Source organism: Sinocyclocheilus grahami, unplaced genomic scaffold (genome assembly GCF_001515645.1).
Source record: "Sinocyclocheilus grahami isolate Dianchi unplaced genomic scaffold, SAMN03320097.WGS_v1.1 scaffold1059.1, whole genome shotgun sequence".
In the NCBI taxonomy this organism is placed as follows: domain Eukaryota; kingdom Metazoa; phylum Chordata; class Actinopteri; order Cypriniformes; family Cyprinidae; genus Sinocyclocheilus; species Sinocyclocheilus grahami.
The window spans coordinates 283,424-301,155 of record NW_015506238.1 but is presented as its reverse complement, the minus strand read 5'-3'; the positions used below and the strand labels follow the sequence as shown (position 1 = coordinate 301,155).

General features: G+C 37.2%; 1 protein-coding gene across 2 annotated transcripts in view; it reads left to right on the top strand.

Annotated features, from left to right (window-relative positions):
• Window positions 1-17,732, top strand: part of LOC107566218 (CCR4-NOT transcription complex subunit 6-like) — a 26,654-nt gene that overhangs the window by 7,157 nt on the left and 1,765 nt on the right. For both annotated transcript variants that reach the window (XM_016251594.1, XM_016251595.1), the window contains 9 exons: window positions 2,011-2,197; window positions 2,801-2,886; window positions 3,574-3,675; window positions 3,960-4,028; window positions 8,819-8,976; window positions 9,162-9,316; window positions 9,430-9,584; window positions 14,022-14,255; window positions 14,347-14,549. In XM_016251594.1, coding sequence (XP_016107080.1) covers window positions 2,011-2,197; window positions 2,801-2,886; window positions 3,574-3,675; window positions 3,960-4,028; window positions 8,819-8,976; window positions 9,162-9,316; window positions 9,430-9,584; window positions 14,022-14,255; window positions 14,347-14,549 — 1,349 coding nt within the window. The remainder of the gene's footprint in view (window positions 1-2,010; window positions 2,198-2,800; window positions 2,887-3,573; window positions 3,676-3,959; window positions 4,029-8,818; window positions 8,977-9,161; window positions 9,317-9,429; window positions 9,585-14,021; window positions 14,256-14,346; window positions 14,550-17,732) is intronic.

Sequence of the window (17,732 nt, the reverse complement as noted above, 5' to 3'; positions counted from 1 at the left end):
ATGTTAAAAATATATTTTTTTTAAAACAGTTATTTCATTCATATATATATATATATATATATATATATATATATATATATATTCGGATACAACAGTTATACATCGCTTATACACCCACAATGCATTCTGATTTCGAGTGTACAACCGATGTACACTCGCTGAAACACTATTCCCGCAATCCAATGCGGAGAACCGGCAAGTTTGAATGAGATGCCGTTTACATCTTTATTTTTGCTTTAACGTTTATTTCATACATTATATTAAAATGTTATGGTGACAATAACTCAGTTTAATATTTTACTAATTTACTGAGGTGGCATCGTTGTTAAATTACAAAAATGATGATAATTTGGTGGATAATTTAAAAATGTTCGTTAATCACAGTAGGTAGCGTATTCATTCTGATGTAAAATTAACGGTCGCCTGAGTGTGCTCTGACCATTATCTTATCTGAGCTGAAAACGCTGCTCGGGAGAGAGTGCATAGTTACAATATAAAGTCATTTTGAGTGTTATTGTTATTAATATTTTCTAAAATAAGGTACATGTAATATAAAAGTACATAGGCCTATGTGACGATGGTTTTGCAACAGCTCCAAGTTTCACGCGCAGTGTATACGTCACCGTCCGAATAAGTTCCCTTATTTAACTCCTTTCTGATATATACTGCCATACACTATACAGGATTAGTGAATGAGTGAGCGATTTCGGACACGGCTAAGGTTTCCTTTTTTATCCGTTCGGCACGTTCTTTTGGGAAAGTATGCTTGAATTTGAAATTCGATATTAATGATATTTTCAAATTGTACGTTGTCGACAAAATTATTGCGATATTATTGCTAATATTCGATATATCGCCCATCCCTAGTACCAAATAATCAAAATATAGTAATTGCGCCACCTTTAACCACTTTTGTTTTTGGCTGAGGTGATTGTGTTGGAAGATAATGTTAAGCAATAAGCAAAAAGCTATTTACACTTGTTTACACTGTTGAAGTCAGTATCACGTTTTTAAGTCTTGCCAATAGTTAATGCAGTAATATATTGGCATTTAATGTAAATGAAAATAAATTAGTTTTGTAGAACTGCAATAACTAATCAATGAAAACAATCAACAAATTTATTATAGATTGTCACGTTTTTATGGACAAACCTGAAATACAGGACACAGAGTGAGCTGTTGCGGGAAAAGTGCACAAGCCGATTGCTTTATGCTTTTTAATATTTGGAGATGTTTTCCTAAGCGTATAACTTTTTATGGTTATATCCTTATCTGTAAACGTTAGAGAATAATGTTTCCTTTTCATAAAGGTTCTTCAAAGTGAGGGATTCTGTGATACCTCACAGACTTCATTGAGTGAGCATCAGCGTGCACAGACAGACAGAGCACATTAGAAAGAGTGCAATAATTCTGACTAAAATGTACATTTAACTGTTAAATTAAGTTATTTTTGTGAGGGCAGTAACTGTAAAGGCACTATTATAATTGGTAATAGATATAATTGTTCAGATGAGTAAATGCACCTCTTACCAAGTTAACAATTTGTTTTTGTTTTGTATTTTCTTGTAATTTAGTGAGGTTAACTTTTCCTTTTTTGCACAATGTAAATCATAGCCTACATGGATACATTCACTATATTTGTTTTCATAGCCTTCACTTTGTACATTGTTTGGAGGATAACATTGGGCTGGTTGTGGAATATATGCAGAAAATAAAATGTTGCTTTTGTGTGATTAATCAATGAAATCATTAGTTGCAGCCCTGGAGTTTTGAAAACGATTTGTTTCATTGGAGATATGTGGAGATGCTCTTGAAGCTGCTGAATTCAAGTGCTTCACTTTTTATTTTAATTTTTTTGGTTTCAATAGAAAATGCATTCATTTACAGAAGTAAAATGTGCAAATGCTGTTTCATGTTGATGCTAATTTGTTTTGAATATTTTAGTATAGTCACTTAAGTCCCTTTTAAGTTTGTGTTGCTTAAGCATGCAATGCTCTGTTTTCTTTGCAGGAAAAGTGAGGAGTTTGAGTTCAACATTATGGTCCCTTACCCATCTCACTGCTCTTCATATCAGTGATAACTCACTTTCGCGAATCCCGCCCGACATTGCCAAACTACACAACTTGGTGTACCTGGACCTCTCGTCCAATAAGATCAGGAGCCTGCCCGCCGAGCTAGGCAACATGGTATCTCTCAGGTGAGAAGCTAGTTGGCTTGAAACCAGACAATGAAACCACCATAAAGATTTTATTTTGATGTAAGGCCGATGGATGAGACTATTGTGGTAGCGTGCAGAGACTTTTTAACCCCATGCTTGCTTTTGCACGAGTCGTTTGGCCTCCAGGCTTTAATTAGGTCCTGTATTCTTCAGAAGTGATGTTTGCCTCCAGGGGCTGTGCTCTTATAACACCACCATTCTCATATGTGGGGGACACAGTGGTTAGCTCTGAATCAATTTCATTTGTCACAGGTTGAAATATGTTACCACTTCTGCTAGTGTGATTACTGCTGCTCGGTATGGTTATAAATCATGTTCTGAGAGGAGCTGAAATGCTACCTTTGAAAGTAGTTGGGATTTCATCCAACAGCTGAAATGCGCCAGGCTACAATAGGTTTTGTGCAGAATGGCGGCTTTTATGCCAAAAAGGCCTGTTGATGTTGAGTTAAAAAAATTTTTTGCATTTGGCTTTTCGTGCAATAGTTGATCTCTTTTAAAAACACCCTGTATTCTTTTGTGCTTTTTGTTGTATGATTATCACTGTTTTTATGGCATGCAAATTTTTGTCTGTTTGTTTCACAGGGAACTGCTTTTAAATAACAACCAGTTACGAGTTCTGCCTTTTGAGCTTGGAAAACTCTTTCAGTTACAAACGTTGGGTTTGAAAGGTACTACTTCCTTTTATAACCCATTAAACTTTAGTTTTGCAGGCCCAGATGGACTTTATGGAAGTTTATGCTTTTTCTGTGCTGGTTTTAGAATTTAGAATGTAGAAATAGTAAAAGGATTTAAACTAACCTGAGTGTACTACACTTATTAGTAGCAGAAAATAATCAAATTGGTCAAAATATCTAAAACACTCAAGGGCCAGAGAATGTGTGCAGAGCCTTTCTCCAGGTGTGGATTCTGTGTGAGCCTAGTTAGTTGTTAATATTTTGTTCCTCTAAAGTAACAATTGCTGTAGTAAGCTTGTCACTCTTAGATAGGAATTGGAATGCATATTGTGATCTACTATTAACAATTACTTTGAGTCTATAAATATTTAAAATGTTTTTGGATTCATATTTGAAATTGCTTTATGTAAAATAATTGATCCATTTTGTTAATTTCGGTTTTTATTTATTGTTTGCCAAAATGTTAGCTATTTTGAATTCAGTTGTTTCCCTATTGTACAATTTATTATAGATAATTGATTTCTTTCCCCTTTTGGATTCCCAACCAAGTGATGTTAGGATCAGTGGTGGAATTTGAGAAAATCAGATGTAAATGTAATTCTACAGTGATGTATGTACTGGTTCTGTAATTATGCTTTTTTCAGTGACATGTCATGTTTCATGTTTTGTTGTGTTCTGTAGGGAACCCACTTGCACAAGAAATCTTGAACCTCTACCAAGAGCCTGATGGGACACGTCGGCTCCTCAACTACCTGCTGGACAATCTCGCAGGCACCAAACGTGGTGAGTCAACCCTTGTACAGCTGGCCTTCTTGTGTGGTGAGCACTGAAAAGCTTCTATTCTTGTACATGCTCTTTAGAGCAGATTAATTTCATGCAATGAAATGAGTCATGGAATTGTTGTTTGATTGAACATTTTCTTTTGATGCTCTGAATTACTGTGGAGATAATTACTATGTTCTTGCACGGCAATGTGGAGCAATTTCCATTGAGTCATTGCTCAGTTTTTTTGAAAGGTTCACTAACAGTGTAGTGTTTTATTTTTATTTTTATTTTTTGGGCCATAGTATCTATAGAACAGCCACCACCTCGCTCATGGATACCACTGCAGGAGCCTGACAGAACACGACCAGCAGGTGAGACACTTTCACTTAAGTTCACATTGTCACACAGGCCTGCACCATTTAATCTTTCACTTCTCTTTTACCCAGGTGCAACAATTTAGAGAATTCTTTTCTAATAAAAAAGAGCAAGACATCCGCAAAGCGTGGCCTAGAGGCAGTTTTACTTCATGAGAGACCTAGGGCTGCACAATTATATAAATAATGCTGAATTTATAAGGTCTTGTGCGAAAAAATTTTTTTTTGTTGTGTTTATTTAACCACAAAAGGCTGAGATTTTATTAGACATAGTATGCAGGAACTATGTCTGTAATATTCAAGCACATGTGAGGCTCTTGATATGGCGTTTTAGCTGTCTGAGTTTGGTTCGCTTCAAATAAAGAGCTTTAAGAAACCTCTATTTTTTTCAAATTTAGTGTTTTTTTGTTTTAATTGTTTAAGCTATAAAAAGCATGTCTAATAAATTAAATTCATAACTAACAATTTATTAAATTAACAATATTAAGGCCCTTTGAAATTCTTTTTCCCAAGTTCCATTTTAATTTTTTTATTTTAAAGTTAAAATTTTCCTTGATTTAATACAATTTATCAAACTGTAGTAAACCTAAGTTCATACATAAATGTTTTAAAATAAAAGCAAATGAAAATAATTGAAAAATATAGCTGCAAGCAGCAATTACGGGGCCAAGCACTCCAGAGGCAAAATGAGGAGCGAAGCATGGCATGGATCATCAGACCAACCTCTCAAATGAGTAATTAAAGCAAGTTTAGGAGGATTTGAAGCAAAATGTCTGAAAATTCAGAAACACAGCTTCTGGTAATATGATTTAATGGCTTATCACTTTTGACCAATAGGTGGCACTGTTATCAAGTCGATGTGGTGTGTCCTGTGTGAGGTGACAATGGCACGCACAAAGTTTGGTGTCAATATGTCAAAGCTTTGCTGAGATACAGCCTCAGACATGATCTGGCAATATGCTTCAAATTTGTTGTGGACTAAATATTTTGAGACTAATTTTAAGCTAATGCAATCAAATTATTAGCATTTTTGGAAATTTCATAATTAATGGTTAATGAATGGTTTACTACTCTTGACCAGTAGGTGGCGCTGTAACCAAAATGATGTGGCCTAGTCAGTGTGAGGTGTCAATGGCACACACAAAGTTTGGTGTAAATATGTCAAAGCTTTGCAGAGAGACAGCCTCCGATGCAGTTTGGCATCTTTCCAGCAAATTCGTTGATGCGCTAAACGAGAACCGTTTCGTATATCAACATGGAATCCATAACTTTTTGCCAGCTTGGTCTGAAGATGATCCAAGTCAAATTTGGTGAAAATTGGGCTAAAGGTCTAGGAAAAGCTTTGCAGAGAGACAGCCTCCGATGCAGTTTGGCATCTTTCCAGCAAATTCGTTGATGCGCTAAACGAGAACCGTTTCGTATATCAACATGGAATCCATAACTTTTTGCCAGCTTGGTCTGAAGATGATCCGAGTCAAATTTGGTGAAAATTGGGCTAAAGGTCTAGGACAGGGATTCTCAAATCTTGCCCACGAGATCCACTTTCCTGCAGAGTTTAGCTCTAACCCTAATCAAACACACCTCAGCATGTTAATCAATGTCTTCAGGATCATTAGAAAATCACAGGTAGGTGAGTTTGATCAGGGTTGGAGCTAAACTCTACAGCGCATTGGCCCTCCAGGGCAAGATGAGGAACCCTGGTCTAGGAGGAGTTCGAAAAATTAGGTCTTCAACATAAATCAAAATGGCGGACAGGATGTTTAGCCAGTTATGTCAAAATTGGTATCAATGTTCTCGGCATGATCCAAGGAATCTATCAACATCACTCATTACAATAAGTTAATGTAAGCCAAAGTTATTTGCATTTTTTAAAATTTCATTAACTTTTGACCAGAAGGTGGTGCTGCCCCCAAACTTTGAGTACCGTCAGGGCATGGTGCCAAAGACGCATACTGAGTTTCGTAACTATACGTCAATGCGTTCGTAAAATGTATCATTTTATGAAAAAATTCAAAATGGCTGACATGGGAAAATTGGATATGGTTCGACTTGGCATGATCCACTGACTCTAAAGAGACCAGTTTTGTGATTTTTGGCCAAACCGTTCAGAAGTTGCTTGGTCTGAAGATGATCCAAGTCAAATTTGGTGAAAATTGGGCTAAAGGTCTAGGACAGGGATCCTCAAATCTTGCCCACGAGATCCACTTTCCTGCAGAGTTTAGCTCTAACCCTAATCAAACACACCTCAGCATGTTAATCAATGTCTTCAGGATCATTAGAAAATCACAGGTAGGTGAGTTTGATCAGGGTTGGAGCTAAACTCTACAGCGCATTGGCCCTCCAGGGCAAGATGAGGAACCCTGGTCTAGGAGGAGTTCGAAAAATTAGGTCTTCAACATAAATCAAAATGGCGGACAGGATGTTTAGCCAGTTATGTCAAAATTGGTATCAATGTTCTCGGCATGATCCAAGGAATCTATCAACATCACTCATTACAATAAGTTAATGTAAGCCAAAGTTATTTGCATTTTTTAAAATTTCATTAACTTTTGACCAGAAGGTGGTGCTGCCCCCAAACTTTGAGTACCGTCAGGGCATGGTGCCAAAGGACCAACTCTGCAGGACTACTGAGTTTCGTAACTATACGTCAATGCGTTCGTAAAATGTATCATTTTATGAAAAAATTCAAAATGGCTGACATGGGAAAATTGGATATGGTTCGACTTGGCATGATCCACTGACTCTAAAGAGACCAGTTTTGTGATTTCTGGCCAAACCGTTCAGAAGTTAAGCAAAAAGAGCAATTTTTCGTATGTCCTGACCACTAGTTGGCACTGTGCCGAAACACTGCAGGTAGCCTCAGGTCAAGCTTGTTATAGCACAGGGGTAGGCAAGTTCGGTCCTAGAGAGCCACAGTCCTGCAGAGTTCAGCTCCAACCCTGAAAAAAAACCTCCCCTGCCTATAGCCTTAGTAATCCTGAAGACATTGATCAGCTTGTTCAGGTGTGTCTGATTAGGGTTGGAGCTGAACTCTGCAGGACTGCGGCTCTCTAGGACCGAACTTGCCTACCACTGTTATAGCACATACCAAGTTTGGTCTCAATACACCAAACCGTTGTGGAGATATAGCCTCATCCATTTGTGCGTGCTTTTTGTAGAATTCGTTTGCGTGTTATTAGAGAATGGTTGGATCAATTGAAGAATCAACTTGAATTCCATAACTTCCATTCAACTCGGCATGAGCCAAGGAATCAGAGGAAAAAATAATTTTACTTCTGTGCCTTACGGTTCAAAAGTTATTAGCATAAACCTGAGTGAAAGTTTGGACAAGTGGTGGCGCTAAAGAGTTTGAGTTAGAGACTCCAACTTTGCTATGATTAATGTTGAGACTGTCCTCTATCAGTGGGCCAAGTTTCACAACTTTCCCGCAAGCGGTTCTATTAGGCCTGGACGATAAAACGGTATCGATATTTATCGACAGTACACCCTCTTCGATAACAATAGAAAAAATGTTCGATATAGTGCACGATATAGGCATGTACTATGAGTGACGCAGACAGCACACACAAACAGGAAAATTAATATTAGTCGAGTTTAAAATAGACATTTGCATTTGAATGCAAAAATAGTACAATCAAATGTTAGGTGTGCGTCTGGGAGCGTCATTAGTGGAGCATGAGCACAAGACGCGCAGTTGATGCGTTATTCATTCAAAATATTAGAGAAATATAGTAGCTCAATGCATAGAAGATCTTGATTAGATTAAAACCGAAACCAAGCCATTCACACAGAACGCATATTCAGCACATTTTTTAGACGGACAAATATGACTGCTGCATTCGCGTCTCATGCAAGAGATGTATAGAAAGGCATGCAAAGTTAAAAGTTTAAACTTTTAGAAAACACGTCGCGAGTTTGTGGAGGTTTATTCCTTTTCACTGCGTCTCTTATGCTTTTAAATGCATTCTGCGTGGTGGGTGATAAGCAATGAATAAATACATGAGGCTGTTTTGTTCATAATTGTTTATGCAATTTATGAAATTGTTTGAGTTAATTTAGACGTAATGCAAATTTTTTTTATAGACAGTTATTTCCTTTGCATTGGCAGTTTAATGCGTTGCATTATTTTGCTCATTGCGCCCTCCTGTGGCCTCGGGAGACAAGCCAAAAGTTTCCTTCAGACCGATTTAATCTGCATATAAAACATTAGAAATGAGATGTTTAATTTTAATTTTGTGTTTGACTGTTAAAACAAATATTTGTTGTTTGTCTCAATAAATTGGGTTAATTTAAAAATACAGTGGTTAAATTTAAACGTTTTTTTTCTATTGCTCAGTTTTAAAAAAAGGTTATAAAAAATGTCAATTATAGATACTGAACGATATGAAACATTATATCGTTGATGCATTTTTTTTAACTATATCGCCCAGCCCTAGGTTCTATGGGCTGCCATAGACTCAAGAGCGGAAGAATAATAATAATATCATATCCGCCAACGGATACAATAGGTGCCATCGCACCTTCCGTGCTTGGCCCCTAATTAGTCACTGCTTCTACTTTGAGAATTACATTTTTACAATAATTTGTCAAAATTTGCCAAATTCTGTGAAATTCCAGGATGCCTAATGAATGACACGTGACTCAATTTTTTTTATATCATGGTGTAATAAAATCCTGTATAAATATTGAATATTTTTGTATATAAAAGTAACAGCATCTTAATGAATAGCTATTTTTGTCAACCTCACTGAAGTCTTGCTTCCTTCCTTCCTTCCTTCACACTTTAGCACTTTTCTCTGTAATGTGCTACAACGTGCTTTGTGATAAGTACGCCACACGTCAGCTCTACGGCTACTGTCCCTCCTGGGCCCTCAACTGGGACTACAGGAAGAAGTCCATTATGCAGGAGATCCTCAGCTGCGGTGCGGACATCATCAGCCTACAGGTTTGTCAGCCGCTTGCATAATTCAAGCTGGAGAACTGTGCTTTAAAAGCAATTCTTACTGGAATAAACTCCTTTAAGGAAACTTAGTTCCAAAATTAGACAGTGACACCAAAACTGTTCAGTTAGGTGATGTCTCATTTACACCCAGTCATAACAAAAACATCAATCTCTTATGTGCCCAATAGGAAGTGGAGACGGAGCAGTACTACCACTATTTCCTGGTGGAGCTGAAGGAACATGGTTATGAAGGATTCTTCAGCCCGAAGTCCCGAGCCAGGACTATGTCAGAATCTGACCGCAAACATGTGGACGGCTGCGCCATCTTCTATAAAACAGAGAAGTGAGTCCACCTTAAGCAGACTGCAAGCCTTTAGTTTAGTGGTTCGAGCAACAGTTGTTCTAGCATGTTGTGTTTGCATGCGTCATCCTGACCTCACTGTTTCTGTTGAGCAGGTTCAGTCTGGTGCAGAAACACACAGTGGAGTTCAACCAGCTGGCTATGGCAAATTCAGAAGGTTCAGAGGCCATGTTGAACAGGGTGATGACCAAGGACAACATCGGAGTGGCTGTACTGCTAGAGCTGCGGAAAGAGATGATGGAGCAGTCTGGTCTGTTTCCTTTTTCCCCTTTCTTTTCGCTACACTTACAGTTGCACTCTTGGTGCATGTTACTCCTTCTGGTGTGACTTTACACTAAATCTGTATGATTAACTGTGAAAATATAAAATCACTCAAGTAGTGCTGGGCGGTATACCGGTTCTTATTTTTGTTATATGAATTTTGAAAATACCGCAATACGTCACTTAAACAACGTTCGGAATGCGACACTGCTTGAAAGGGTTGTTGCACTGGGGTGAGGGAACGGCTGTGTTACTAAGCGTGAAAGTTCTGAAACTGAAGCTGTAGAACTAATAGAACGTGATGACGCAGAAGAACTCATCTACATTGACCGCCACAAATATCCACCGCCCACTGCCATCAGCTCCCGCGTCTCACATGCACACGAGTGCGACTTTAGCACTAGATTTAGCAACTTTCAGACCCTTTTAGTGGCTTTTTTCCATAGAATATTCATACTGACAAACCTAGCGACTTTTTTGGATAAACCTTAGCTATGGTTCAGTTGGAAGATTTCGCCAGTGCTGTCCCGCGAACACGAGGTCTGACTTTCCCGGAGAAGTGTCACCTCTCTCGGTGTCTGTTCTGAGCAGTGAGCGGCAGAGAAGCAGCGCATTCAGTTGGCTGCACCGCAGCAGACTCATCAATAAATGAGTACAAAACAGCGTTTCCTAGCACCTGTCGTTTACTGATTGTTTGGAATTATAAATAGGAGCATAGTTCGTCTGTTAATATCACATGTACTTTTTTGTTTGTTGTTTTCTTTTAGTCACTCAGATGCAGGCAGTGCGCTGCATGAGACAAAAAAGTAATATAGCCAAAACAACCGCATAGCCGCTCTTTAGTGTAGATGCATGTTGATTTTATCAGACGGTGATTATAAATGAGTGACTCCTGGTTAACATGTATTAAAAGTGGTCGTGTTTAGTCACTATTTAGTGTGGTATTTTTTGACAATATTCACTCATCATGACAGTAAAATAGGGCATTCTAAGTCAATATACTGCAGTATTTCCTCTCTCAATCAGTAGAAAATATGGTTAACTCCCGGTCATGCATGAAAAAAAAATACCGTCTTGTAACGTGAAACCGGTATAATTTTGAAAAATACCGTGATATAAATTTTTGGTCATACCGCCCAGCACTACACTCAAGTATATAAATATTTAACTATTCACACCAGTACCTAAAAATATTGATATTTTCATTGTATTGTGATATTTGGTTTAATCTGATCGATCCGCCTGCTTCATAGTCTGAAACGCATAAACTGAACTTTCTGTTGTACATCACTCATCATGACAGTAAAATAGGGCATTCTAAGTCAATATACTGCAGTATTTCCTCTCTCAATCAGTAGAAAATATGGTTAACTCCCGGTCATGCATGAAAAAAAAATACCGTCTTGTAACGTGAAACCGGTATAATTTTGAAAAATACCGTGATATAAATTTTTGGTCATACCGCCCAGCACTACACAAGTATATAAATATTTAACTATTCACACCAGTACCTAAAAATATTGATATTTTCATTGTATTGTGATATTTGGTTTAATCTGATCGATCCGCCTGCTTCATAGTCTGAAACGCATAAACTGAACTTTCTGTTGTACATGTGTTGCTTAAAACTAGTAAGATAATAATGATGATGATAAAATTATAATATAATAATTTATTCTTTTTTTTTTACCGAATTAATTGATGTTTTACATGAAAGCAATAAAATAGTGATGTCATAGTTTAGTGTTTTTAACGGGTGTTGGGTGCAACAATTATTGCTTTCATAAAATGGTTACACTTCATAAAAAAAACTAGGGATGCACGATATATCGGCCACCATATCGGTATCGGCCCATATCGGCTCATTTTTTCTGTTATCGGTATCGGCCTGATAAGAAAATTTGGCCGATATCTTAAAGCCGATAAATAATGCATTATTTCCTTCAGAGACACTTCAGATGCGCGCTGTTCGTTTGCAGCCTTTTGTGCAATTGTACATTGTAATATTGTGTTTATTTGATGTATATCTGATTTATCTCATATAGAATGCGTTTGGTTAAGTTAAAAAGAGCGCTTCAGTTTACCGGTGATCATCTTTAGCTCAGCACACGCAGCCCAAACAGCAGTGCACAACATTAATAACTATGATTGGGAATGTCATGTATATAACATTCTAATGAGAACATTATTATAATAAAACGTTGGGAATTCTTTGGGTTTAGTTGCCGTGTTTCAGCGCGTTGTTATGGGAAGAGCGCATCCACAACAGGATCACACATTCTGACTATAGCACGCAAGAACTGCATCATTTTGTACATATATAAGTTGTAATATTATGTTTATGTTGTATTAATATTAATCTCAGGATGCATTTCCTTGAATTAAATAAGCTGCCAGCAAAACGCTTCAGTTTACCATGTTCATTCAGCTCTTCAGCTTCAGCACGCGCAGCTCAACGGCTGCTATTTAAAACAGTGGTATTAATTTGTTACTTTTTCAAAATCATCGATACATTATTAATAACAACAACCACTTGTATTGTTCTCTTATTATTTTCATCAACAATATGGTTTAGTAATTAAAATAATTTAATTATTGTCCGTGCAGAGGCTATTCCGTTTTATTGATCTATGGCGCATTCATTTTGATTCTTTACACGTGTAATGATGTCCAGTGACTTGTTTGCATTATTTATGCATAATTTTATTTATTTGTAAGGCTTTTTTATGACTAAATTTGGTAATGGGAGAGTAAAAATATTTTTAAAACGTACACCGTTCAAACTAGGCTGCTTATGTTGAAGTGTTTGGGATGTGGCTTTTAATGATGAGACCTTTTTTGTAATCAGGCTCTCAAAAAGTATATAACAATTTGGATATAGATTTATCGGCCAACATATCGGTTATCGGCTTTCAAAAATAAAGAATAATCGGTTATCGGTATCGACCAAAATTTTCATATCGGTGTATCCCTAAAAAAAACACACAGTAAGAAAAAAAGTTTTATTATGAAATAACTCTTCTGCCAATCACTGTATTTTTTCAGCAATATTTAGCAAAAAGGTTGCCAAGCGGTGGACAGCATGCTTGATGCAGTAATACTGATGTAATGAGGTCGCAGATGCTTATACAAAAGCTTTGAACAAGGCTCAGCCAATCATATTTAAGGACTGGACTGTTTTATAGTTGTACATGCTCTTTTTCTGCATTTAGATCATCTTTGTCATTTAATGCTTGCTTAATTTCTTTATTAAAAACACTAATTTAATAACCATGTTGTGTAATTTTAGCAAATTAAAATGATTATCCATTTTTCATACTAAATGTCACAAACAACAACAATGTCACAAACACAAACAATTAAAATTCTACAATTTATTATGCTTTAACTAAAACCATAAGGAGGCATTTTCATTATTTGAAATAAATGAAAATAAAGTATTAAACTATTTCAGAAAGTTGCCATAGCAAGATTTCTATATTTTCATTGTTTAACTTGTATTAAATGAACTAAAACGGAAGTAAAAAAATTAAAAAAATAAACTACATATAAAAAGTAAAACTTAACCTAATTTTAATAAAACTTATAAAAACAATTCAAGATAAAGAATGTAATAGTATCTTGATGGAAGTTGCATTTACTTTTATAGCACTTTTTCAATAGAAATTGCATGTTGTGTAATTTTAGCAAATTAAAATGATTATCCATTTTTCATACTAAATGTCACAAACAACAACAATGTCACAAACACAAACAATTAAAATTCTACAATTTATTATGCTTTAACTAAAACCATAAGGAGGCATTTTCATTATTTGAAATAAATGAAAATAAAGTATTAAACTATTTCAGAAAGTTGCCATAGCAAGATTTCTATATTTTCATTGTTTAACTTGTATTAAATGAACTAAAACGGAAGTAAAAAAATAAAAAAAATAAACTACATATAAAAAGTAAAACTTAACCTAATTTTAATAAAACTTATAAAAACAATTCAAGATAAAGAATGTAATAGTATCTTGATGGAAGTTGCATTTACTTTTATAGCACTTTTTCAATAGAAATTCATTCCATGAAACTTCACATTATTAAACCGGAAAGTAACAATCAATGATGCAAACTTCACAAATGAGACAAATCCAAAGGTGCTATAAAGCAGCTGTAGCAAGACAATAGTGTCATTCTTCAGCTCCAGTCAGTTCAGTTGCTGCGTAAAGTTCCTTCATCATAAAATGAGTTCAGTTCAGTGATAAGCAGCTCAGCTGAAGACCGTAGTGTTGTTGTTCAGCTTGAGTCAGTTATGTGTAGATTAATTTCAGTTCAATAACAGTGATGTTGCAAAATTCATGAATTATTAGTTTTACTCTGGGCAGAGACTCTTAAGTCTCATAACAATATCTAAGCAGTGTCTCTTTCTACTCCATAGCTGGAAAGCCTCTGCATGGCATGGAGAAACAGCTCCTTCTTGTGGCCAATGCTCATATGCACTGGGACCCCGAGTACTCGGATGTGAAGCTTGTCCAGACCATGATGTTTCTGTCTGAAGTGAAGAACATTGTGGACAAAGCCACTCGCAGTCTCAAGCTCTCCTCTGTCTCAGGAGAACCCAATGCTATCCCTCTGGTCCTGTGTGCTGACCTCAACTCTCTACCTGACTCGGGTATGTATGCCAGAACCATACTCGCATGTTTAGAGATTGATTTTCATTCATTCTTGCATTATTCCTGATGGAGATTTTCATGCTCGCACAGGTGTGGTGGAGTACCTGAGCACAGGTGGTGTGGACGGCACCCACAAGGACTTCAAAGAGCTGAGATATATTGACAGCTTGACCAACTTTAACTGCAACGGCAAGAATGGCACCTCCAGCACCAGGATCACGCACGGCTTCAAGCTGAAGAGTGCCTATGAGAACGGCCTGATGCCTTTCACCAACTACACCTTTGACTTTAAGGTTTGATTTCTTTCTTTCCTTTTTTTTTTTTTTTTGTACAATGCTTGTATATCTCTTCGGTTTTAGATATTAGTTTGTTTTAGAGGTCGAACGATATGGGTTTTTCACTGGCCGATGCCGATATTTAGGCCCTGTCCCAAATGGCACCCTAAACCCTTGCGGTCTTCCTCTGAGTCCGCACTTTCGTGACTTAATGCCGTTTTAGCTGTTGGGTAGAAGTCTGCTGCAGAGCTCGCCCCTGTGTGGGCTTGGCAGAAGTGCGGATCAAGGGCGCATAACGGCTGCAAAGGGGGCGCTCGCAAGCACCGCTAAAATGCTAAAATGACAAATGGGACACCCTACGGTCTCGTGGACTTAACGGATACGCGCATGCGGCGGCCATTGCAAGACCGCAAGTGCACATAAGTGTTCCATTTGGGACAGGGCCTTAGAAATCAGGGCAGCCGATATATGATGTTGATTTTTTTTGGCCGATTTTTTTATTTTTCCCCCTTCATCTCATAAAAGTGAGTTTGAGTAAATGATTGCAGGGTACAAGATGGTAATGGTGGTAGTAGTAGCCTAATTCAGAGTAATAATACATGGCTCAAAATAGGACTGAGTGATATAGCTAAAAAATTTATCAACAATATAATGTTTCGTATCGATATTTATTGATATTTTTATACACTTTTTTTAAAACTGAGAAATAGAGAAAAAATTTAAATTTAACCACTATTTTTAAATTACCCCATTTTATTGAGACAAACAACAAATGTTTGTTTTAACAGTCAAACACACAATAAAAATTAAACTATCTAATTTCTAATGTTTTATATGCAGGTTAAATAAGTCTTAAAGCAGCACTATGTAACTTTTGGCGCTCTAGCGGTTAATAAACAGAACTGCACACATCCCGCGGAAGAACATTCCAACCGTAGCTAGTTCTCTAAGTTTGTCTATGGCGTTTCACGCAGGTATGTATTACTCCGCAGCGGTGACGACCCGACCAGGCTACAATAGTCCAAATATAAGTACTTATTATAAGTGTACCGTATTGATTCGGAATAAGACGACAACGCGGTTTGGAAGATGAATTCATGATGTAATCGCTCATTATATACATTTTGCAAATTTTGAACACAGAAAAAGTTATATAGTGCTGCTTTAAGGAAACTTTTGTCTTGTCTCCCGAGGGCGCAATGAGCAAATGTAGCACATTTAAGTTGTAAACACAAGGAAATATGTTTATAAAAAAACATGCATTACGTCTACATTAACTCATATAAATCAAATATAATTTCGTAAATTGCATAATTATGAACAAAACAGCGTCATGTATTTATGCATTGCTTAATCCAAAGAGCCGAAGCTCCATTCACGCAGATTGCATTTAAAAACATATGAGATGCAGTGAAAAGGATTAAACCTCCACAAATTCGCGACGTGTTTTCTAAAAGTTTAAACTGTTTTAACTTTGCATGGCTACATCTCTTTTGTGAGATGCGAGTGCAGCAGTCACATTTGTCCGTCTAAAAATGTGCTGAATATGCGTTCTGTGTGAATGGCTTGGTTTCGGTTTTAACCTAATAAAGATCTTCTCCGCATTGAGCTTCTATATTTTGAATGCATAACTCAGCAACTGCGCGTCTCGTGGGCTAGACTAACATAACATTAAAATGCAACAACGTCACTTGCGTCACCGCACACCTAACATTTGATTGTACTATTTTTGCATTCAAATGCAAACGTTCATTTTAAATTCGACTAATATTCTTTTTTTTTTTTAATTCACAATCTCCTCATCGCAGGCACAGCACTCAATTCAGCATGTGTTTGTGTGTGCTGTCTGCGTCACTCATAGCAGGTGCCTATTTCGTGCACCATATCGAACTTTTTTTTATATAGTTATCGAAGAAGGTGTACCGTCGATAAATATTGATAGTTTTATCGCCCAGGCCTAGCTCAAAACTTAAGCACCTTCTCAAAACAGTTCTGAAGCATGCTTTTTGTTTGTTTGCTGACAGACACCAGTGTTTCCCACTGACTTGCAAATGCAAATTCGTTCTCCGCCAGCAGGAGGCGCTATTGGAGCGGGAGATATAGCAGTTTTCCCGGTAACGGCTGTAATCTAATAAGCACTGTGCTCACAGTCACAAACGCTACTTTATCAGGCATTACAGAAAAGACAAAATGAAAATGACATCGAAGCTTTTCTGAAGATGGTCGGTTCTTTTCAAAGATACATTCATATAAAAACACCCGCGCTGCATTTTAATTGTGAAACGTGCAGTGATCAGTTTATTCAACGAAGTATAAGCCTTTTGGGAAATCTATTTGTGGCGGTGACGAGCTGCCACAAATAACTCGATGTATGGGAAACACTGGACACTGCTATAAGTCAAACGGCCAAGTGATAACAAAAAAAAGATTTCACACATATTACACAGCCCGCTGCTATAACTGCTCATAATTGCTTAGAATGCACTGGCCACGAGCGATGCCATCATGGATGCTATTGTCGGACCCACAGACGCATTTCATGAGGAGCACATTATAATCAGCCCAGAAGTTTTGTCTGAATTGCATGCGTTTCTACTTTCACATGCAAATGACTTGTTGCGCTTATGAATATGATAACTTTCTGGCATCAATTCTAGTAGGGTAAAACGTAATTACGCTTTAGAAACGGTCTGTTTTGCCCTGCCATTATTAGCTGAAGCTGTGTGTGAACAAGCGGCTGGGGAGTGTGAGTTGCTCTACCTCCGTCGAGAGATTCTCCGGCGTTCTGCAACAACGCTTAGCTGCCCGCAGATGCGCCTGCCTATAAATCGGCCTAATTTGCAGCACAATCGGCCAATGCCGATTAATTAAAAGATGCCAAAAATCGGCCGATTAATCTGCCAGCCGATCAATCGGTCGACCTCTAGTTCATTTACATTCAAAAAACATCCAAAGGCTGAAGTATGGTTGTCACTCTAACATTTTCACTACACAGTTACTGTGGCCAAAATAATTCACTAACTATTTTCTTGCGTTTTCTATTGTAAATAAACTTAATTTAGGTAAAGTTAGAAATTAATGTTTTCAACTTTGGCCAATGAATCACACTTAAAATATGAATTTAGGGAGAGAGTGTGGCCATAATGCAAAAGCATGCAAAAAAAATTTAAGTTCACTTTAAAATCACTTATCTAACCCCCC